This window comes from Neoarius graeffei, chromosome 7, assembly GCF_027579695.1.
Source record: "Neoarius graeffei isolate fNeoGra1 chromosome 7, fNeoGra1.pri, whole genome shotgun sequence".
Taxonomy (NCBI): Eukaryota; Metazoa; Chordata; class Actinopteri; order Siluriformes; family Ariidae; genus Neoarius; species Neoarius graeffei.
The window spans coordinates 73,086,466-73,110,899 of NC_083575.1; the positions used below are offsets into that span (position 1 = coordinate 73,086,466).

Consider the following 24,434-nt stretch of genomic DNA (forward strand, 5'->3'; position numbering starts at 1 on the left):
CTATCCCAGCTGACTACGGGCGAAAGGTGGGGTACACCCTGGACAAGTCGCCAGGTCATCACAGGGCTGACACATAGACACAGACAACCATTCACACTCACAGCCAATTTAGAGTCACCAGTTAACCTAACCTGCATGTCTTTGGACTATGGGGGAAACTGGAGCACCCGGAGGAAACCCACGCGGAGAACATGCAAACTCCACACAGAAAGGCTCTCATCGGCCACGGGGCTCAAACCCGGACCTTCTTGCTGTGAGGCAACAGTGCTAACCACTACACCACCGTGCCGCCCAGTAGTAATAATAATAATAATAATAATAATAATAAATGTAGTAAAACTAAATAAATCTAAAAAAGCTAAAGTAATAAAATTAGTAAAATTAGTAAAACTAAATAGGTAAAAGAAGTTCTTCATAAGATGAGAAAAAAATCCAAAGTGCTCAGGAATTGATGAAAAAGGAATAAAAATTAAAAATTGAAAAATTGAAGGTGCTCTTTGGTATAGGGAATGCAAAAACCTTTTTAAAAAAAAAGGAATCCAAGGCACTCTTCGTATCCAACTATATACAGTGGGGCAAAAAAGTATTTAGTCAGCCACCAATTGTGCAAGTTCTCCCACTTAAAAAGATGAGAGAGGCCTGTAATTTTCATCATAGGTATACCTCAACTATGAGAGACAGAATGGGGGGAAAGAATCCAGGAAATCACATTGTAGGATTTTTAATGAATTAATTGGTAAATTCCTCTGTAAAATAAGTATTTGGTCACCGACAAACAAGCAAGATTTCTGGCTCTCATAGACCTGTAACTTCTTCATTAAGAGGCTCCTCTGTCCTCCACTCATTACCTGTATTAATGGCACCTATTTGAACTCGTTATCAGTATAAAAGACACCTGTCCACAACCTCAAACAGTCACACTCCAAACTCCACTATAGCCAAGACCAAAGAGCTGTCAAAGGACACCAGAAACAAAATTGTAGACCTACACCAGGCTGGGAAGACTGAATCTGCAATAGGTAAGCAGCTTGGTGTGAAGAAATCAACTGTGGGAGCAATTATTAGAAAATGGAAGACATACAAGACCACTGATAATCTCCCTCAATCTGGGGCTCCACGCAAGATCTCACCCCGTGGGGTCAAAATGATCACAAGAACGGTGAGCAAAAATCCCAGAACCACACGGGGGGACCTAGTGAATGACCTGCAGAGAGCTGGGACCAAAGTAACAAAGGCTACCATCAGTAACGCACTACGCCGCCAGGGACTCAAATCCTGCAGTGCCAGACGTGTCCCCCTGCTTAAGCCAGTACATGTCCAGGCCCGTATGAAGTTTGCTGGAGCATTTGGATGATCCAGAAGAGGATTGGGAGAATGCCATATGGTCAGATGAAACCAAAATAGAACTTTTTGGTAAAAACTCAACTTGTCGTGTTTGGAGGAGAAAGAATGCTGAGTTGCATCCAAAGAACACCATACCTACTGTGAAGCATGGGGGTGGAAGCATCATGCTTTGGGGCTGCTTTTCTGCAAAGGGACCAGGATGACTGATCCGTGTAAAGGAAAGAATGAATAGGGCCATGTATCGTGAGATTTTGAGTGAAAACCTCCTTCCATCAGCAAGAGCATTGAAGATGAAACGTGGCTGGGTCTTTCAGCATGACAATGATCCCAAACATGCCGCCTGGGCAACGAAGGAGTAGCTTCGTAAGAAGCATTTCAAGGTCCTGGAGTGGCCTAGCCAGTCTCCAGATCTCAAGCCTATAGAAAATCTTTGGAGGGAGTTGAAAGTCCGTGTTGCCCAGCGACAGCCCCAAAACATCACTGCTCTAGAGGAGATCTGCATGGAGGAATGGGCCAAAATACCAGCAACAGTGTGTGAAAACCTTGTGAAGACTTACAGAAAACATTTGACCTCTGTCATTGCCAACAAAGGGTATATAACAAAATTGAGATGAACTTTTGTTATTGACCAAATACTTATTTTCCACCATAATTTGCAAATAAATTCTTTAAAAATCAGACAATGTGATTTTTCTGGATCTTTTTTTCTCATTTTGTCTCTCATAGTTGAGGTATACCTATGATGAAAATTAATTACAGGCCTCTCTCATCTTTTTAAGTGGGAGAACTTGCACAATTGGTGACTGACTAAATACTACTTTTTGCCCAAAGCCTTTTACATGGCTATTTCATACAAAAAACATGAGCTGAGCAGGTTGTGCAATTAATTCAGCTGAGCAAGCTCAGCTCATGTTTTTTGTATGAAATAGCCATGTAAAATAAAGGCTTTTTATATAGTTGGATACGAAGAGTGCCTTGGATTCCTTTTTATTTTTTTATAGGTAAAAGAAGTGCCAGAAACAACAAAAAACAACAACAACCCTGAGTTTATTCAACATTCAAGAAGTTTATTGTCATATGCATAGTAAAAACACGGAGGTTCAGACAATGCAATGAAATTCTTACTTTGCTGCTCATAATATCCCTACAAGAAATCGCACATTTCTTGTAAGGATATTATTTGTCAGTACCCTGTTGTACTCTCAAATTATAGAATGACGTGTATATATGCATAAAAATTCAAATTCGGCTTATATTTCTTAACAGTAGCATAAGACGACAAAACAAGATTAATAAACTGAAGGTCAATATTATAAAACATAAAAATGCCAGACAAACAAACCAAAAAGAAAACTTGGGAGAGTCACGTGATCAACAGTACTTCCGGCGTCTCGAAGGTGCGTTCCCTAAATCGTCCGCTGTTCTGGTTTAGAAGGCCAAATAGCGACAACCCGGTGAGTGTCGTCTAAATTAAGGTGTATAGCTTGGTTTTAGTGAGATTATAGTGTGTGGCCTTTTAGAGTTTTTAGAGATGATTAATTGCTTGTTGTCTGATTCAGAAAACCCGGTGCTAATTGTAGGGTTCAGATGCAGTATCGTGCCAGTCATTGAAAGTCCTTGAGAGTGCAGCAGCAGCTAGTCTGCCCGTGTGACTGAGTGTTTTCAGCATCGACGGCAAGGTTAAATTAAAGCCCATTCTTAATCCGCTGTTTGTCAACAAACCTCTGTCTTCAATAAAATGCTCATTGTACTGCTATTTCCGAGCTAATATCTCTTATGCCTAGGTAGCTGACATGGTGTTTGAAACTCGTCCTCACACAGCACTTGTTTCCATTTCTAGCCAGTTAATTTTACAGAATGTTATTCACTTGCGCCCTGGCATGCACAAGAAGACGAACAGGATATTTATAAGCAGTTAAAAAGCGATTTGAGTATAGCTGGATAACAATTAATGACACTCGAGTTCAGCGGAACTAATGTTTTGTGTTTGTGTTTCCTTCGAGACAAAACGTCGCGCGCCTCTTTAGTGGTGTTTCAGTAAAAGACCACAACACAAGTAATGTCCAAAACCACACACTCTCTAGTGCACTACTTAGGGTGTTTAGACATTTTATGAACATGTCTAATGAATATTGAAATGCACTTGTATTTCTACAAAGCAGAGACAAAGTCTGTAAAAGTTTAGCGTCTAAACAGTGCAGTACAGAGGATGCAGGACTTCCTAGATGACCTTTATGGAGACTGTAGTCCAAATGGAGGGAACTTGGGGAAATTCAGGATGTTGGGAGAGGTGATATTACTGCCTGTGAAGGAGTCCATGCTCAGCTTTTCAGTATCTATGTGGTCCAGCAGTAGGAAAAAAGAGCAGCTGGACAAAATTGTTTACATAGCTTGTAAATTTTATTTTCCATGGTGATTTTTTTTTTTTTGCTTGTTTTTTTTTTTTACCATGATGGTACATTTCTGCCGGCCCTGTGCTTGATGTGGCTGTGAGATTTTGCTGAAAACATGGTTCATTAGAAGGTGGCATTATTCTATAGGACAACTGAAATTTAGTCTGAGAAAAGTTGACCATGCAAATGGTCTGGCAGCCATGGCCTGAAAGTTAGAGAAGCAGCCTTGGGTCCAAAGGGTCACTGGTTCGATTCCCTGAACTGGCAGGAAAAATATGAGGGGAGTTAAATTAATGAATAGGCCTGAGTTTTCCCAAAAGCATTGCAGCACAAAGAATATTCTCTCTCTTAGTTAGCTTTAAAGTGTATGTTATGGGTAAATTCGGGAGCAAGATCAGTGTAATTTTCATCTCATTATCTCTAGCCGCTTTATCCTTCTACAGGGTCGCAGGCAAGCTGGAGCCTATTCCAGCCGACTACGGGCGAAAGGCGGGGTACACCCTGGACAAGTCGCCAGGTCATCACAGGGCTGACACAGACAACCATTCACACTCACATTCACACCTATGGTCAATTTAGAGTCACCAGTTAACCTAACCTGCATGTCTTTGGACTGTGGGGGAAACCGGAGCACCTGGAGGAAACCCACGCAGACACGGGGAGAACATGCAAACTCCACACAGAAAGGCCCCCGCCGGCCCCGGGGCTCGAACCCAGGACCTTCTTGCTGTGAAGCGACAGCGCTAACCACTACACCACCGTGCCGCCCAGTGTAATTCTCCTATTTTATATTAAACTTTGGTCAAATATGTTATATTTAGCATTTTGTGCATTTTTTTTTTTTTTTTACCTTGCGCAATACCAGAAAAATTCAGTTGAAATCAAGCCATTTGAGTCTGTGAAGATTCTCAATCATCCAGGTCATAGTAAACTGTGGGTGGTAGAAAACGTTTTCAAGAATCTTCAAGCAAGTCCAGTTGCCCTTTTCTACCACCCACAAGCCGTTTGAGGCGAATTGGTCCGCCTCTGAAAAAACCTGGCATTTGGATTTCCCAGGAAACACTGATTTTTGTGACATCGCATGTGGGACGCCTCCCTCTGAATCCTACGTCAGCGCTGGTTTGTTTATGAGAAAACGGCCTGGTGGTTTTCTGAAAATTTCTTCAATGTTATCACGTAATTATTAAAATGACTAACAGATATATCGTCGGAGGGTGTAGCAACACCAGTCTTGATGGGATTAGTACTCTTCGTTTCCCACATTGCGCTCAGGTGACAATTCCATATTTCAATGCAAAATCACTAGCTGCTAAACTTGGTCTACACAGGCTGTGCACTGAAACCGTGCAAGATCTCACAGCCTGCTGGCACTTCTGCAGGTAACGTCATGAATCTGGCTCCAGACTCCCTTGGGATTTTTCCAGATGTGCTTTATTTTATTTTTTTCTGCTGTAGACAGATGGCCTTGTGCAAAATTACCCTTCTGGATGAGCGTGTAAAGGAACATTCATATAAAAAAAATTAATTTGGTCCAGGATATGCACTTTAAGAGGCTTTTGGGAAACTCGTCACAGCACTTTCCCCTTCCTGTATATCATGGCTGAAGTGCCCTTCAGTAAGGCACCTAACCTCCAACTGCTCCTGGGGTGCTGTAGCATATTTGCCCACTGCTCTGAGTGTGTGTGTGTGCGCTCATTGCTCACTTGTGTGTTCACTGCTTCAGATGGGTTAAATGCAGAGGAGGAATTTCGCTGTGCTTGAGTGTCCATGTGACCTCGTGGTTTTCTTCTTCAAATTTGTTCAGTAATTTACAGGAATGTGTTCGCTGTAGCTTGGTGTCCTGGACACACAACATATTAAAATGTAGAAATGATGTGATTTGTAGTGTAGACTGTGTTTACAGGAGACTAATATGCTATTTAAGGCTTACATCTGTTTTTGTTCCAATCGGACGTGTACTGTAAATGATAAAGTATTGCCTATGAAACAATATCAGAGTCTAAGCAATTATAACAAATGCAGTAACATACCAAAAAAAACCAACCAAAACACTATTCTAGTGACTTTGAGGCAATAAGACATTGGAATTTTTTATTTAAAGAAAGTATTAAATTTTTGTTTAGATATAATTCCAATTTATCTCAATTGCTTAAATAATTTAGTTAAAAGCAATATTCTTTTTAATATTACTATTACATTATTTTCCATATTTTCTTCCCTGTTAATACTTTTTTTAATAATGAACCAGTAGTACATTAAAAAAAAAGTTTGCAGCTACAAATGTAATGTACTTTTTCACTAATTGAACCTGTTAATGTTTTCATTTGACTCACCCTTGTACAGTATTATGCTATTTTATACATGTATAAAATACATGTAAGGAAAGCCATCAATACATGTTTGTGTGTGCAATATTTGAGTAGAACAATAAAATATATTATAGATTACTTGTCATCCACTTTCCCTGTCCTAAAACCCAAATATTACATATTTAATATAGCAAAGCTTTGTTTGCTTTTCTAAGTGTAGCATGTTTTATTTCAGGCGTGATGGCTGCAACGTTACGTCTCCTCTTTTCTGTGTCCAGGCCAGGTATGATGTTAACATGCTGGGAATACATTTTTGTCTTGGTGTGTGTATGTTTAAATATGTTGTTGTGGCTTTTTTTCCTCCCCAGGCTCCTTTGTAGTGAGCCACAGTCTTGTGCGTCCTCTCAGTTTATCAGCACACAGAGAGGGTTACAGTAAGTGTAACGTGCATAGATCCATAACAACATGCGACATTTAGCTTTATGCCACACACTATATAATCTCTAATGTTGTATATAATCATTTATCTTTTCTCTGTAGAATATGTGAATGCTCAGGAGCTTCCCAATGATATGAAGTCCATCACAGACCGAGCCGCTCAGACCCTGCTGTGGACAGAGCTGTTCCGAGGTCAGTAACTAAATCTTTTTTTTTTTTTCTCTCCTCCCCTTTAAATCCCAAAGCACAAACACAGACTCTGAATTCAGCACATCTGTGCTGTTATAAGAAAACATTGTACCTTTTTCCTTTGGACCAGTTTCCTTTTTGTCATCTTGTTGAAAATGCCAACTGCTAGAAATGGTCCAGAATAATTTAGAATAAAATCCACTTTCCCAGAAGTGTCAGTGTCTTACTGGAGGTTTTGAATGAGCCAGAATTAAATAATATTAATAAGTAGAATGAAATTGTACTTTTGGTCAAGTACCCCCTTTTTTTTTTTTTTAAATTGCAGCTCACTCACCTGTATAAATGAATGAATGAACCCTTTATTGTCACTGTTACCAGTGAAATTGACCATCAACCTGTCCTTACAGAGGGGGAACAGGACAGGAAGACAGGGATAAAAGAAACAGTAGTAACATGAGGAAAACCCCTCATAAACCCCTGGAGATGATGAAATTTCCATGTTTTAGGTTTGGGAATGACTTTGAGTTATCTTTTCCGTGAGCCTGCCACCATTAACTACCCGTTTGAGAAAGGCCCACTGTCGCCTCGTTTTCGTGGAGAGCACGCCCTGCGCCGGTACCCGTCTGGAGAAGAGCGCTGCATTGCCTGCAAGCTGTGTGAGGCTATCTGCCCAGCACAGGTACGTGCATGCATACATACATACGTACACACACTTACTTTCTATAGCTCAGTAATCTTTTGCCTTCCTGATTGTCATAGCTTCAGACTTTCCTTTTCTCAGAATTTGAGTGTTTTGTTTCAGTGGTGACTAGTAAAAACAATCCTTCAAACATTAATGTCTAGGTGCTTGTAAACCAAGCTTAAGAAGTTATGAGGGCAAAGGGGGAGACAAAATCTGAAACGCGATGTTTAACAAGCACATGTGGTTGTGATGGTCAGGTGTCCCCAAACTTTTGGCCATATAGTGTATTCTATGTCTGTATATGGAATATTGAAGTTATTCCACAAAATTCAGTCATACATGAGCTGATAGCCAACGAGGAGCGTAGCGCCGAGTTGGCTATAAGCCATGTACGATGAGATTGAGGGGAATAACGGTTTTATGATATTTTGAGATTCACTGGGTTTTGAGAAACGGAGCGATTTAAATTTTTTTTTTGCAGATTCGATAAATAACTTTGTACAAAACGTCTGACAATCATTTCAGCTTAGAATGTAAACAAACTGGCAAAATGACAGTAGCACTTTGTGAAAAATGCTATAATAATTCTTGAAAAAAATGTTCTTACTATAAAATACCTTTTTATTCAGTATTTTGTGCTTTTTTTCTTTCTTTCTTTTTTTGGTATTTTTTGGGGGGTTTCTTCTTAAAGGAAAACTCCGGAGTGAAATGCTTTTTAGGTCTATTTTCGCATTATTGGGAGTGCATACAGTCCGTAAAAGTCGAGCGCAGAGCCCATCCCGCTAGAAATGCACAATGGGCTCTGCACTCAGTACTCGACTTTTACGGACTGTCCACTGAAGATGGTGTCTGAGGAAGACCAACTTCAGGTAAGGTCACTGGCTTTGTATTTACTCTTCTACACACTCTATCTGTGCGCTTGCAGAGCTAGAGACGCCTCGTTTTGTTTGTAGGAACACTCTACTCACTTCCACAGAACTGTCATGTTGTTTTGAGCTTTGCAATGGTTTTAAAACTAACGTTTTGTATCGACAAAAAGACATGCCCCGGGCACTGCCGTGTTAGCGCTTTCTGGTTGAAATCACAAAAAACCTAATTTTCTCAAAACACATCCGATTGACGTGATTGTGGTAGCAACTCAACGTATGCACTCCCAGTAATGCGAAAATAGACCTAAAAAGCATTTCACTCCGGAGTTTTCCTTTAAGGGTTTTTTGGCGGTTGGCAAGCCAACTTAAGATTCAAGATTCTTTACTGTCGTTGTACGGAAAACATACAACGAAATTCAAGTGCACTTGAGTACTGGACTTTAAATATAAAAAAATTAAATAAATAGCAAGTAAATAAAGGTGTCACCAACTGGGCTGGAGTGTGGAACAGGAGATATTGGGGGAGGGGGAGAATTATATTCTTTTAGCTATTTCTGTTTCTTTTAAATACTTGATAATTTTTTGGGTTTTGTTTTCCAGTAGTTTTTATTTCATCCTCGGTTGGTTCAGTAACACGCTCCACCATTTTGTTTTTCTCTACTCACAATATATGAGCTGATATCTTAGTAGTAGAGTAGCCAATCAGAGCGTGCAATTGCTCATATCCACTGAATGTGGATAGAATAAGATCCTGCATCATAAATGTTAAGCTAGTAGATTTTGATAATAAATTGCCTGATTGTAATTTTTAGTATTAATATCTATTAATATTTTACTGGTTAATATATTTTAAACATCCTGCAGCCTTAATTGTCACTGACAGTATTGCACTTCAAAAGTGATTTGTGAGTGAAATACTAAAATGTCATTATACCGAATCCTTGCAATTATATAAAATGCACATCTATGTGCTGTCACTTCCCAGGCCATTACAATCGAAGCTGAACCTCGTGCTGATGGCAGCAGGCGAACAACACGTTACGACATCGACATGACAAAATGTATCTACTGTGGGTTCTGCCAGGAAGCCTGTCCTGTGGATGCAATTGTAGAGGTGAGCTGGAGTCGGTCTGCTGGTTACAGATGTATTTCTTTCTTTTATACTGCTACTGATGGATCTGTTTGAAAGTTGTGTTATTGATGTGTGTATGGCACATTTAAGCTTCTTATACAGCATGATAGTCATGCCTCACTTTTTTTTTTTTTTTCCTTCTTCTTCTTGTCTTACCTTTTACTCAGGGGCCAAACTTTGAATTTTCTACAGAGACTCACGAGGAACTTCTCTATAACAAAGAAAAGCTACTCAATAATGGAGACAAATGGGAGGCTGAGATCGCAGCCAATATTCAGGCTGATTATCTTTACAGATAGACAGACAGTCTGGGTTCTGGCACACACACACATTGACTGACTGACTGACTGACTGACTGACTGACTGACTATCAATTGAGTTACCCCCTAAAGAGTGATCATTGATAAACTGTTCAGAGGTTATTCCTGATTAAGGTTGAGAGGCCCAAAGGATTTCAGTACAAACACCATGGTATTATTATTGACTCTCTAATCATTAAAGAAGGTGATGATACAATGACGATTTGAGGAAACGCTATGCCTAGAATGTCATAACAGTCCTATCAGTCCTGAAATTTGTTTTAAAAAAAAAATGGCACTTGCCTACTGTACTAACATGCAAAACCTCTGAAACACACACACTGTACAGTTTCATCACATACTGTCCCAAAAGAAGACCTCAGAGTGGTGCAGCATGTGAGACGGCCTGAATGCCATCAGTTTTGCTTAAAAATAACTCTTCCTACCCTAAACACAGCTCAGCAGTCGTGGTGTTGCAGAAAGAACAGTTGTTGCTCTGATGGAATGACATACAGAAAGACAGACAGAATTATATTGTGTGTCCATAAAATAACTGTACAAAATACCTGTATTGAATAAATTAATGTTGGAACAAAAGACCTGATCTTTTTTTTCCCCTCCTTCATCTTCATGTGATGATGATCAGGATTATATTATAATGGAATTTCTGTAAAATACATCTTTTAATGGGCAGAATAAGTAAAAGTTATATTGCACCCATTCATTTTGCATTTCTATAGTTTGTATGAAAACACTTGACTAAACTCAAAATGGCGTGCTTGTTTGATCAATATTTTCCAGCTGAATTGACCATTTAACAGGTTTCGTTATGTTAATAACTGATTGCCTGATTTGAAGCTGTTTAAGGATGTTTGTTACTTCTCTTACAAAAGATAGTGAATACTAGGTGATGGCATTCCATACTTGTGCTTTTACAGTAGAGTGAATTGGAAGCAGATTACTAGTGTAAACATTTATATATAATTTAAAATGAAATTGTATTAAAGATTCAATATGGGGTTTTTTTGTATGAATAATCTTATACTTAATCATTTCTATTTATTAAGCTCAATGTATATGGACACTAATACCCTCCCAAATGTCCAGTTTGGGAGATTAATGAAAAGTTTTTGCAATGAGTCCTGGTTTGTTGGCGCATGCGCAGTGTCTGCTTCTTCTCAAGAGGCGCGAGATTAAAGCGCTCTATTCAGGGTTGCCAGATTAGGTTTGGTGGGACAGGCTTAATTTAGAATTGCAACACCGTGATGATTTAATTTTTCATTGTTAATGCATCAAATTATACATTGCTGATAAATTATCCATCTAGCCAATCAGCTTCATCCAGTAATATAATTCTAACCTATACTTTTATAATCCGTAATATATTCCTTTATTGATCCCCAGGAGGGTAAACTCAGGTGTTGTAGCAGCTCAAGTACAGAGTAAAATATAGATAAATGTAAACCAAGTAAAGAAAAAAAATATAATGGAATAAAAATGGAACTAATTAAGGACAACTGCTCACAAAAGACAACAACAAACAACAAGAATTGGTAGTGGTACTACATCTACTAATGGTGTGCATAAACTAGTATTTTTTTGTTGTTTGTTAATAAAAACAGGGTACATCAACTCACAAATTGTAAAGTATACAATGGTGAATGAGTAAAAATTGTACAGTGTATTATACCAAGGATTACTCAAAAAAGTCCAGTCGGGGACTTTTATTTCCATTGAGGTCCTCTGTGTAGTGGAAATAAAGTAACCAGGGTGCACAAAGAATTATAAAATACAGCAAACAATTTTTAAAAAATAAATTATTTGTGATGTCAAGTTTAATGCATACAGTAGCTATACACGGGTTGTATTGGACAATATGTGAAGCATGTCAAAATAAGCTAATAAATAATATAAATGAAGGCATCTGTTAGGGGAAAAAATACCTTTTAAATTTAAAATCTCAATCTGGCAACCCACGCCTATTACTCTAATCCACTCAGAGAGGCTTAGAAATACTACGTGGAGAAGGCACTGTATTGTCATTTTGTTTGTGTGTTTGTTTGTTTTACAGTGAAACTATATTTCCTAAAATTTCAGGGTTAAATCTATTTCTGTATCGCACATATATATATTCAGAGTATGTGGTTCCCCTTAATGATCAGTTTCCCAGTCTGATAGTAGGTATTTCCTTCAGTTTTGCTTGAAACTTGATTAATTAATTTAAATTTAAACACCTTAGTGCCAAGATGAAGGACCGACTGGCACAACTGAAGGAGGTAACATTTTTATTTCAATTTCTATCAGTAAAATTCTTTAGAATGAGATGTCAGTATTTGATACTCAGCTATTTAAAGCCTACAATCTCAGAAAAAGGGGTACTGATGTGGATATGATGTCACTAGGATGCCCTCAAGGGCATCATTTTGTACATGTACCTGTATAGTGCATATCTTTTCCCTGGAAAAGTGCATGTCGTGCATTACTCTAAAAGCTAATTGAAGGTACAAGAATAGTTCCAAATGTCTAATTATGTACCTTAATAATCAATTTCAGGGTAGTTTACACTTAGTCCTCTACTGCAGGTAAAAATGTATTATAGAGGGTGCCATTCATGTGACAAAGTACAATTTAGTATATATATATATATATATATATAATATAATATATATATATATATATATATATATATATATATATATTTTAAATTTCTGAGTGTGTATATGCAAACGACATTCACTCAAATACCCCTTTATAATATAAATACTAATAAGAAACAGTCTGTGGCCTATATTGCTGATAATTCATGGGCTCATGTCAGACTGGAGTGATTGTTGTAAGACTAACCATGATTTTAAACCCACTCATTGCAAACAAGTCAACATGTATGGATCCTGATCAATCAAATGCAAATTTTCTTCCAATTAAGTTTAATTAAATGTGGCATTTGGTAAAAAGAACCTATTCAATCAGACAACAGTGATGTATAAGTGTTCTGCCAGTTCCCTCCTACACAAACCAGTGGGGTAGAGGGGGTGGGAGAGGATTTATCCAAAAGAGATTAAGGAGGAAAGGTTTCTCCTATTCCTGTCCTTTACAAATGACATTTGATGTGGTCATCTTTGTGTGTCCAGTGCGGACTTATTATTGCCTTTGGTTACGAGAAAATGAGTTCCTGGTAGCACTTTTGTTGAGTTTGTTTGATCATGAGTTCTTCTGTCAGAATGCAGATCAAACACCTGATGATGTGGAAATCCAGGTGGAAAATAAAGAATTTATGGATGAGTTTTTTGTTCAGGTACGTCACCCTTAACAATGCAGACTTTCTTTAAGGAAGTCTCATACTGTTATTCAGTGTGTGTGTGTGCGTGTGATTTTATCAGATAAAAGAGATCCGAACCAGTATTGATAAGATCGATGAGAATGTGGCTGAGATAAAGCGCCTGTATTCCGTCATTCTCTCTGCACCTACCTCAGACCAAAGTAAATCTTCCTATTCATCGTTTCCCATATCTTGTTTCAATTTTGCATCAATTAATCACTTGAAGTCCACTCTTTTATCCAGAATGTACTGCTGCTAATTGTCTGTATTTACCTATTTCCTTGCTCCAGTAGTTTTATGTTGACTCTATTTCTCTTTGCTCTCTCAGAGACACAAGACGACCTGGAAGCCATCACCAATGAAATCAAGAAATTAGCCAACAATGTTCGCAATAAACTCAAAAGTGGGTTTTTGTTTACAAAAAGGAATATCAAAAGCCATGGCATGGAACTAAATAATGCGTAATGGGAAATGGTTTGATGGTTTAATGTTCATTTGACCCAGACTGTCTCTAAAATTATATGCAATCCTTCGTTTGCAACCATGTGACCAAAACTGTTGGTGTCATTGACCGCTGCCATGTTGGAGGACATATTTTATATATATATATATATATATATATATATATATATATATATATAAAAATACACACATACACACAGTGGAAAGAGTACAGACTGGAAAGTAAAGAGGAGTTACATTTAGAAGCTTGTAGTCATTTCTCAAATATATTTAAAAAAAACAATCATTTTGACTACTTCAAAAGATAGGTATCTAACATACTATTGTATAACATTTAGTTACAGTGGTGCTTGAAAGTTTGTGAACCCTTTAGAATTTTCTATATTTCTGCATAAATATGACCTAAAACATCATCAGATTTTCACACAGGTCCTAAAAGTAGATAAAGAGAACCCAGTTAAATAAATGAGACAAAAATATTATACTTGGTCATTTATTTATTGAGAAAAATGAGCGAATATTACATATCTGTGAGTGGCAAAAGTATGTGAACCTTTGCTTTCAGTATCTGGTGTGACCCCCTTGTGCAGCAATAACTGCAACTAAACATTTCCGGTAACTATTGATCAGTCCTGCACACCGGCTTGGAGGAATTTTAGCCCATTCCTCTGTACAGAACAGGTTCAACTCTGGGATGTTGGTGGGTTTCCTTACATGAACTGCTCGCATCAGGTCCTTCCACAACATTTCAATTGGATTAAGGTCAGGACTTTGACTTGGCCATTCCAAAACATTAACTTTATTCTTCTTTAACCATTCTCTGGTAGAACGACTTGTGTGCTTAGGGTCGTTGTCTTGCTGCATGACCCACCTTCTCTTGAGATTCAGTTCATGGACAGATGTCCTGACATTTTCCTTTAGAACTCGCTGGTATAATTCAGAATTCTTTGTTCCATCAATGATGGCAAGCCGTCCTGGCCCAGATGCAGCAAAACAGGCCCAAACCATGATACTACCACCACCATGTTTCACAGATGGGATAAGGTTCTTATGCTGCAGTGTTTTCCTTTCTTCAAACATAAAGCTTCTCATTTAAACAAAAACGTTCTATTTTGGTCTCATCCATCCACAAAACATTTTCCAGTAGCCTTCTGGCTTGTCCACGTGATTTTTAGCAAACTGCAGATGAGCAGCAAAGTTATTTTTGGACAGCAGTGGCTTTCTCCTTGCAACCCTGCCATGCACACCATTGTTGTTCAGTGTTCTCCTGATGGTGGACTCATGAACATTAACATTAGCCAATGTGAGAGAGGCCTTCAGTTGCTTAGAAGTTACCCTGGGGTCCTTTGTGATCTCGCCAACAATTACACGCCTTGCTCTTGGAGTGATCTTTGTTGGTCGACCACTCCTGGGGAGGGCAACAATGGTCTTGAATTTCCTCCATTTGTACACAATCTGTCTGACTGTGGATTGGTGGAGTCCAAACTCTTTAGAGATGGTTTTGTAAAGTTTTACAGCCTGATGAGCATCAACGACGCTTTTTCTGAGGTCCTCAGAAATCTCCTTTGTTCGTGCCATGATACACTTCCACAAACGTGTTATGAAGATCAGACTTTGATAGATCCCTGTTCTTTAAATAAAACAGGGTGCCCACTCACACCCGATTGTCATCCCATTGATTGAAAACACCTGACTCTAATTTCACCTTCAATTAACTGCTAATCCTAAAGGTTCACATACTTTTGCCACTCACAGATATGTAATATTGGCTCATTTTTCTCAATAAATAAATGACCAAGTATAATATTTTTGTCTCATTTGTTTAACTGAGTTCTCTTTATCTACTTTTAGGACTTGTGTGAAAATCTGATGATGTTTTAGGTCATATTTATACTGAAATATAGAAGATTCTATAGGGTTCACAAACTTTCAAGCACCACTGTATAAAAGAGCACTCACCGGGCAGCGAGGCTGCAGTATTTGAATAATGTGGATTGACATGAATCTTGTTCAGTTGACTCTGTGATCATTTGGGAAGTTTCTTCAATCATTTTGCGTTTCTTTCTACACTCTTTAAGCCTAGCATTTCGAGCTACCACTTTAGTAACATCTTTGATTTTGTTGTGGCCAGTAATTTGTTGGATCCCAGTCTGGATCTGTAAAATTGTAGAGATCAGCTGGTTTCTCTCATGGAAAGAAAAAGCAAAATAAAAGCAGCAGCATCAAAATATATACAGCTCTTTTTCAAATGAAATAATCGTAGAAGCCTTTGATTGTTGGATCACACACTCGATGATCACGGCTTTGTCATGTTTGACAGTGGCGAGTTTCTGCACAACCAGCCTATTAAATGATCCAATATTTCTTATATATTGTGATCTTTCGTTCATTGATAACTACCTTGTTTGTAGCACTTAGCATTGATAAAATGTTCAGTGCAGACTCGCGTGGTTTTTGCTTTCTCATCGCTTAGATCAGCCTGGTTTATGTTGGACAGCCATTGACGTCTACGCTCCATGGACAACTCTCTTGTTTTTTCTCCTTGATTATTTATAATTGCTGGAATTCTAAAGAACGTATAAGTCCTGTAGTCTCGAATAAAGTTGTGCCCGCATCCCATCATAGCACAAAGAGTCGGCATAGTGAAGAAACAAAAGGAATTCTTGAGCGTAACAACCTCTCAAGCATATCTTCTATAGTAAATGTGCGCTGTGTGAGTTTCCTCCAACATGGCCAACATCCAGTTCAAAGCCTCATGCATAATTAGCTATGACATCACATGCAAACAAAGAATACACATTCATAGTAGGTACTGCATGAACTATTAAAAAATGGAGGGAATGTGGGATACAAAAAAATATAAATTTACATTTTAATCTTTTCTTCCTATTCCCTGGTCACGTGACATGAACATAATTGTTGTTATATAAATTTCACATTTGATATATATTTTAAAGTTGACATTTTTAGCATTTAATTTCAGTTCCCCAAAGTTGATTGTTTTCCAATTACAGGACTTCAGACATGTTTTATTGCTTTTCTACAACAGTAATTTGCTAGAACAACATGCAATTTTTATCCATTTAGAGTTGCAGTTACTCTAGTTTCTGTTATCACTTATGTTATAGCAGATATAAATGTCATGGTGAACATTAACACTGAAAATAAAGTGATTTCCTTGTCAAAATATTGAACATTTGATCTTGTAATCAGGCATTGAGCAGAGTTTAGAGTCAAATGCAGAGGAGAGGGTTTCAGCCGATACACGGATAAAGAAATCTCAGGTAACATATCTACATTTGTTTAATCGATGGTTCCAAGTATTTTACAAGTCAGCAGAATACACTGAAAGCATACAACTGTGTAATTAAGGAGGAAGGTTGTCGATTAAATGTCCAAACTGGGTTTCTGGCAGTCCTGAGATTTGAACTCACAACCTTTCTTTGTTACTGATGCAAAAGCAAATGTTACGTAACAGTGCTACACAGCTTGAAGTCACATCCTACCTTTCTCTGTGTGTTTATCATTTCTCCCAGCACGCTGTCCTTGCAAAATCGTTTGTGGAGGTTATGACCAAATACAATGAAGCACAAGTGGAGTTCAGAGAGAAGAGCAAAGGGAGGATTCAGAGACAGCTAGAGATCAGTGGGTCACAAAGACACACACAGCATGCACCCATTGTCACATAGTACTATACATTAAAATACATTTTTATTAATACAAATCAGACTGTTACGCAGTTCTATAATAAATCATGATACTTAAAAACTCTAGTATGTATAAAAGAACGTGACATGATTTCTTTCTCCAATGGAACAGCGGGTAAAACCACCACTGATGAGGAGCTGGAGGAGATGCTGGATGGTGGCAATGCTGCCGTCTTCACAGCAGGGGTGTGTGTTCCCTCACTGTCACAGCATCATTCTTTTGGTTTATTACTAATGCTTCAAGTCTTCCTCCCCACTTCCATCAGACTTTATAACTCCCTCCTGTGTCATGCACCCACACAATAAACTGTTCTCTCTGTCCCTTATGTCCCTTTTTTGACGACTCATATGCTCCTTATTTATTTATTTTACTGTATTAGATTAGATTAGATTAGATTAGATTTGATTAGATTAGATTCACTTTATTCATCCCACATCAGGGAAATTCACGTGTTACAGTAGCAAGAAAATGTCAAACAGATAACAAATAAAACTGAAATAAAAATTAGACAAGGCTATTTGCATTATCTACCGTGAAAAAGTATAGAAAAATTGCCTTATTGAGAGGCTCGGAAAAATTGCACATTACAGGTAGACTCTGTATATATACACACACATATATACATATATATGTGTGTGTGTATGCATTATTTACTATACTTAGCCTTTATATTAGCTATATACAGTACTATGCAAAAGTCTTAGGCACCCTATTATTTTTTTCAGACAAACGTTGTTATAGATTTCTATTTTATGACTTCTGCATTAGGGGGCGGCACGGTGGTGTAGTGGTTAGCGCTGTCGCCTCACAGCAAGAAGGTCCTGGGTTCGAGCCCCGGGGCCGGCGAGGGCCTTTCTGTGCGGAGTTTGCATGTTCTCCCCGTGTCCGCGTGGGTTTCCTCCGGGTGCTCCGGTTTCCCCCACAGTCCAAAGACATGCAGGTTAGGTTAACTGGTGACTCTAAATTGACCGTAGGTGTGAATGTGAGTGTGAATGGTTGTCTGTGTCTATGTGTCAGCCCTGTGATGACCTGGCGACTTGTCCAGGGTGTACCCCGCCTTTCGCCCGTAGTCAGCTGGGATAGGCTCCAGCTTGCCTGCGACCCTGTAGAAGGATAAAGCGGCTAGAGATAGTGTGATGTGTGTGACTTCTGCATTATCGAGTCAGTACAAAAACACTTCAGAGTTCCAAACATTTGTTTTCCAGCACAAAATTAAATGTTACAGAAAAAAAAGTTTGTATTTGAGTAGCATATTACGTAAGAGACCACTTTTCAGTTTAAAAAAGAAAACATAATGAAGGCTGCTGAGTTCTCATCTCATTTCATTATCTCTAGCCGCTTTATCCTGTTCTACAGGGTCGCAGGCAAGCTGGAGCCTATCCCAGCTGACTACGGGCGAAAGGCGGGGTACACCCTGGACAAGTCGCCAGGTCATCACAGGGCTGGTACATAGACACAGGCAACCATTCACACCTACGATCAATTTAGAGTCACCAGTTAACCTAACCTGCATGTCTTTGGACTGCGGGGGAAACCGGAGCACCCGGAGGAAACCCACGCGGACACGGGGAGAACATGCAAACTCCGCACAGAAAGGCCCTCGTCGGCCGCTGGGCTCAAACCCGGACCTTCTTGCTGTGAGGCGACAGCGCTAACCACTACACCACCGTGCCGCCCTGGCTGCTGGGTTTTGGTGCAAAATTAAGAAGCGAGTGTGACAGTCAAATTGTCCAGAAGAACTGTGGCTGGTTCTGTAAGATGCTCAGTAAAACCTACAGCTCATTTCCTTATAAAACTGCACTCACTGTACCTGAGACTACTATTTTTTTTTAAAGCAAAGGGTCGTCTCACACCAAATATTGACTTTGTTTCATTTATTTTGGTTTACTGCATACTGGTTATAGTATTTTTTTTTTATTGTTGAAACATTTCATTTCGCCATTTTTGGTCGACAGCATTTCTTTACATGTGCCTTAGACTTTTGCACAGTACTGTACTTTTATATTATATCTTGTCTGTTGGTGCCTTTTCTGCTTATCTGTGCAGTTGTAGCATAAGCAGTTTCTTTCGGGATCAATCAAGTTTTTTTATTCTGATTTACATTTTTGTATTCTTATGTATGCAATTCTGTTGTAGCATTTCATTAACAAACAAATGTCGCTCATTTATTTTGTGTGTAGATCATGGACTCGGCCATCTCCAAGCAGGCCTTGAGTGAAATCGAAGCGAGACACAAAGATATCATGCGACTAGAGAGCAGCATTAAGGAGCTGCATGACATGTTTGTGGACATTGCCATGCTGGTGGAGAATCAGGTACCACATAAACAGCTCAATATTTCTGATATCAGAACAAGTCCAGAGCGAGAACAGTGGATTTTTAGTATTCAGTCATGGTTGTGTCCCAAAGGCAAGAATATTTTTACTTTTAGGTAATTCACTAATGGTTGATTCCATGTTTGATAGCTTTAGTACCATCTATTATCAGGTTAACTTGATTTTTTTTTTTTTTTGTCATTGACTTCTGTTTTATCATCATACATCATTTGTGTATAGGGAAGCATAATCGACCGGATTGAAAGCAACATGGACCAGTCTGTGGGCTTTGTGGAAAGAGCAGTGGCTGACACCAAAAAAGCAGCCAAGTTCCAGCAGGAAGCCCGGAGGGTAAATTGGGAAATTAATTATCTCACAGATTTATTAATATCTGGGGTCAACTGTATAAAGTAATGACGAGTGTGGAAGAGAAGTGAAGAAGAGAGTGCAAGCAGGTTGGAATGGATGGAGGAGAGGAGGATGTCAGGAGTGATTTGTGACAGAAGGTTGCCGGTAAGAGTGAAAGGGAAAGTGTACAAGACAGTAGTAAGAGCAGCGATGGTGTATGGTTTGGAGACAGTGGCACTGACAAAAACACAGGAGGCTGAACTGGAGGTAGCAGAGTTGAAGATGCTGAAATTTTCATTGGGAGTGACAAAGTTGGACAAGATTAGAAACGAGAATATTAGAGGGACAGCACATGTAGGACGGCTTGGAGACAAAGTGAGAGAGGTGAGATTGAGATGGTTTGGACATGTACTGAGGAGAGATCCAGGGTATACTGGGAAAAAAATGCTGGAGATGGAGTTACCAGGTAGAAGGAACATAGGAAGACCAAAGATGAGATTTATGGGTGTGGTGAAGGAGGACATGAAACCGCGAGTTGGCCTAGTGGTTAACGTGTCCGCCTATTGATCGGGAGATCGCGAGTTCTACTCACAGTCGGGTCATACCAAAGACCATCATAAAAATGGTACCTACTGCCATCTGGCAAGGCATGCTGCAATACAGATGCGAGTGGGGAGTCAAACTCTCGCAGTTACCAGAGGACTAGCTCCCCACTGTAACCCTAGCTATGTAATAGGCGAGAGGCCGAGGGCTACGAAACGGAGATCGGCGCCGCCCTATGCGCCACATGGCGTGGGAAGGACTTTGATTGAAGGAGGACAGTTGGTGCTACAGAAAAAGATACAGGGGACAGGAGGAGATAGAGGGGCATTATCCGCTGTGACGACCCCTAACAGGAACAGCCGAAAGAAGAAGAACTATCTCACAGATTAAGCACATCCATGCCTGCAATTGAGCCATCTTTTAAATGGTGATGTTTCATTTGCCAAACAACAATAATAATAATAGGGGCGGCACGGTGGTGTAGTGGTTAGCGCTGTCGCCTCACAGCAAGAAGGTCTGGGTTTGAGCCCCGTGGCCGGCGAGGCCCTTTCTGTGCAGAGTTTGCATGTTCTCCCCGTGTTTCCTTCGGGTGCTCCGGTTTCCCCCACAGTCCAAAGACATGCAGGTTAGGTTAACTGGTGACTCTAAATTGACCGTAGGTGTGAATGTGAGTGTGAATGGTTGTCTGTGTCTATGTGTCAGCCCTGTGATGACCTGGCGACTTGTCCAGGGTGTACCCCGCCTTTCGCTCGTAGTCAGCTGGGATAGGCTCCAGCTTGCCTGTGACCCTGTAGAACAGGATAAAGCGGCTAGAGATAATGAGATGATGAAAATGAATAATAATAATAAAACTCAGGGTTTCAACAACACACTATATGGCCAAAAGTTTATGGACACCTGACCCTAACACCCTCACCTGATGTCAGTGTCTGATCTCACTCATGCTCTTATGACTGAAAGAACACAAATCACGTGTGCCAAGCAGCAAAACGGCTTTGAAATCGATGCTGGAGCCCCGGGGGAAACGCAAAGCTCCATGGCACCCGGTGTTAAGAAGGGCTAGAGAGCGCTTTCACCCCCCGAACGTCGGGCCTGGTAGATGGCTGTACCTAATGTGGCTTTCCCCCCCTCCCCAATTCAAATTCATTGTTTTTTTTTTTACATTGATCTTTTTTTTTTTTACATTGATCTTCACAAAATTGTTGCCACAAAGTTTGAAACACAAAATTGTATAGAATAGCTTTGTATGCTGTAGCATTTCAATTTCCCTACACTGGAACTAAGGGACCCAAACTTGTTCCAGCATGACAATACCCCTGTGCACAAACTGAGGTCCATCAAGACATGGTTCGCCAAGTTTGGAGTGAAACAACTTAAGTCTCCTGCACAGAGCCCTGACCTCAGGCCCCACTGAACACCAACCAGAAGAGTGGCTGCACCTCAGGCCTCCTCATCTGACATCAGTGCCTGATCTCACTAATGCTCTTATGGCTGAAAGAACACAAATCCCCACAGCCACGCTCCAAAATCTAGTGGAAAGCCTTCTCAGAAGAGTGGAGATTATTAAAACAGCAACAAAAAAATGGAATGGGATGTTCAAAAAAGCACATATGGGTGTGATGGTTAGGTGTCCACTGGCTTTTGGCCATATTGTGTATGTATAATATATTGTATATGTTTATGATAATGACCAGCATGTACTGTACTTATGTTGACCAGTTGAGGAAAGATACTGGATTACCAACTGAGGAATTGAAAAACATCATGGATGACCATGAAGAATGAAGGAAGCTAGTCGATGATGGCCGAGCTAGCTCGAAATAGATAGCTAGATTACGATAATAATTTTGGTTATTTATTGAAGACATAAAGCTTTTATTCATGAACTTTCCATTCACATAACCTGTTATTGTCATCAGACTCTTGGTGACTTTATTTAAATGCTGTTTGTTTTTAATTTATTGAGGTATATATCAAACCCATTCAATTCAAGTTATCAGTCAAACAGTTTAATAACTATAGGAACCCAATAATACATATTACAACTTTGATAAGGGCGAGTTCTGATTTCTGTCACTGTAATAATATTTTTAAAAATGGAAGACCCCCACCTCATCTCATCTCATCTCATCTCATTATCTCTAGCCACTTTATCCTTCTACAGGGTCGCAGGCAAGCTGGAGCCTATCCCAGCTGACTACGGGCGAAAGGCGGGGTACACCCTGGACAAGTTGCCAGGTCATCACAGGGCTGACACATAGACACAGACAACCATTCACACTCACATTCACACCTACGGTCAATTTAGAGTCACCAGTTAACCTAACCTGCATGTCTTTGGACTGTGGGGGAAACCGGAGCACCCGGAGGAAACCCACACGGACACGGGGAGAACATGCAAACTCCACACAGAAGGGCCCTCGCCGGCCCCGGGGCTCGAACCCAGGACCTTCTTGCTGTGAGGCGACAGCGCTAACCACTACACCACCGTGCCGCCCGACCCCCACCTCACTTTTGTTTTATTATTTTCCATCTGTTCTCTTGTTTTCCCTTATTTTCATCCCCTTTGTCTCCATCCATTCATAATCTTTAACATACCTGTCTGTCTCTTGCTGCTTTACTAATCCTTCTCATATCTCTCTCTCTCTCTCTCTCTCTCTCTCTCTCTCTCTCTCTCTCTGTTGGTACTTGCATATTATTTTGCCTCATATGTTCGCATGTTTTCCCGCTCGGTTTCTTTTGTCACCCACAATAGAAGCAGATGATGATCACATTGTGTTGCATCATCCTTGCAGTCATCGTTGGCTCCCTCGTGTACAGCTGGTTGAAGTAAGAATACTGCTGGGCAAAATGTTAAATGTTAAGTCTGTGTTAGCTGTGAAGAATCTCAGTCATCCAGGTACATAGTAATCTGTGGTTGGTAGAAGAGAGCAACTGGACTTGCTTGAAGATTCTTGAAAACGTTTCGCCTCTCATCTGAAAGGCTTCCTCAGTTCTGTCTGACTAATAGGGAGTATTAAGTATTTATCTTCTCATGGATCATCATAGAATCCGAATCAGAATGCTGATGGCTGCATTGTAGGTGGCTGATAAAAGATGTCATAGACACCCACCTCTGTTCAGTGATGGTCGTTCCAGGTTGACAAAAATGAACGATCCTCTCTGGCTAAGATGTCTGCCAGTTTTCTGGAAGTCCTCTCATACTCCCGCACCAGTCGAAGGGAACTCATCCCAAAGTGCGTAGAAACATATCTGTGAAGAATCTCAGTCATCCAGGTACATAGTAATCTATGGTTGGTAGAAGAGAGCAACTGGACTTGCTTGAAGATTCTTGAAAACGGTGTCTATGACATCTTTTATCAGCCACCTACAATGCAGCCATCAGCATTCTGATTCGGATTCTATGATGATCCATAAGAGGATAAATACTTGATACTCCCTATTAGTCAGACAGAACTGAGGAAGCCTTTCGGATGAGAGGCGAAACGTTTTCAAGAATCTTCAAGCAAGTCCAGTTGCTCTCTTCTACCAACCACAGATTAAGTGTGTGTTGTGCTTTGTCTTAGATATTATATCATACACAGTCTTTACCATCTATAAGGAAGCTTCTAACTGTGTCTTTTGCTCTTACTTCTTCCTGGGGACACAGGTGAAGAGGAGATGTAGCCCAAGACCCAACTCGGAGTGGAGTCTTAAACATCAATCAAGAGATGACGTTGCAGACTCACAGGCTTTCTTTGCCTTTCCTCTCTTTTATATATTCATTGTTTGTCCTTGTTTTCTTTTTTGTTATCCGATATTTTCAACTTACTTTACTTGCTCTTTGTAGACTTGCATAGCAATCTGCAATGGATAGTCCCTTTTTTTGTAAACAGTCAGTTTGTTTTTGGTAGGTAGATGAGCATAATACTATCTATTTTTCTGAAACTACAAATTTTGTTGAGTTTTAACTGATGCATTGTCATTATGTGCCAGTGGAGAAGACTTATGCTGGATCTGTGCTAAAAATACAAACTTCTTCCTGAAGTCAGGTTCACCTATTCAAAAAAAAAAGTTGAATAAATGAATAAAGAATTAATGAAAA

General features: G+C 39.7%; 2 protein-coding genes across 4 annotated transcripts; both read left to right on the forward strand.

Annotated features, from left to right (window-relative positions):
• Nucleotides 1-2,736: 2,736 nt before the first annotated feature.
• Nucleotides 2,737-10,252, forward strand: ndufs8a (NADH:ubiquinone oxidoreductase core subunit S8a). 2 transcript variants are annotated; one of them, XM_060926377.1, is made up of 7 exons: nt 2,737-2,798; nt 6,282-6,329; nt 6,415-6,480; nt 6,587-6,676; nt 7,180-7,352; nt 9,210-9,338; nt 9,524-10,252. In XM_060926377.1, the coding sequence occupies exons 2-7, from the start codon at nt 6,287-6,289 to the stop codon at nt 9,653-9,655; spliced, it is 633 nt and encodes a 210-aa protein (XP_060782360.1). In that variant the 5' UTR covers nt 2,737-2,798; nt 6,282-6,286; the 3' UTR covers nt 9,656-10,252. The 2 variants fall into 2 exon arrangements, with proteins under 2 accessions (XP_060782360.1, XP_060782361.1); XM_060926378.1 differs by lacking the exon at nt 2,737-2,798 and adding an exon at nt 4,188-4,509.
• A 1,649-nt stretch (nt 10,253-11,901) lies between these two features.
• stx3a (syntaxin 3a) lies at nt 11,902-23,183 on the forward strand. 2 transcript variants are annotated; one of them, XM_060924852.1, is made up of 11 exons: nt 11,902-11,931; nt 12,876-12,950; nt 13,036-13,135; nt 13,303-13,377; nt 16,650-16,720; nt 16,973-17,081; nt 17,256-17,329; nt 19,325-19,459; nt 19,700-19,862; nt 20,742-20,799; nt 21,185-21,251. In XM_060924852.1, the coding sequence occupies exons 1-11, from the start codon at nt 11,902-11,904 to the stop codon at nt 21,249-21,251; spliced, it is 957 nt and encodes a 318-aa protein (XP_060780835.1). The 2 variants fall into 2 exon arrangements, with proteins under 2 accessions (XP_060780835.1, XP_060780836.1); XM_060924853.1 differs by lacking the exons at nt 20,742-20,799; nt 21,185-21,251 and adding an exon at nt 23,106-23,183 and having other exon boundaries at nt 19,700-19,810.
• The last annotated feature ends 1,251 nt before the right edge of the window (nt 23,184-24,434 follow it).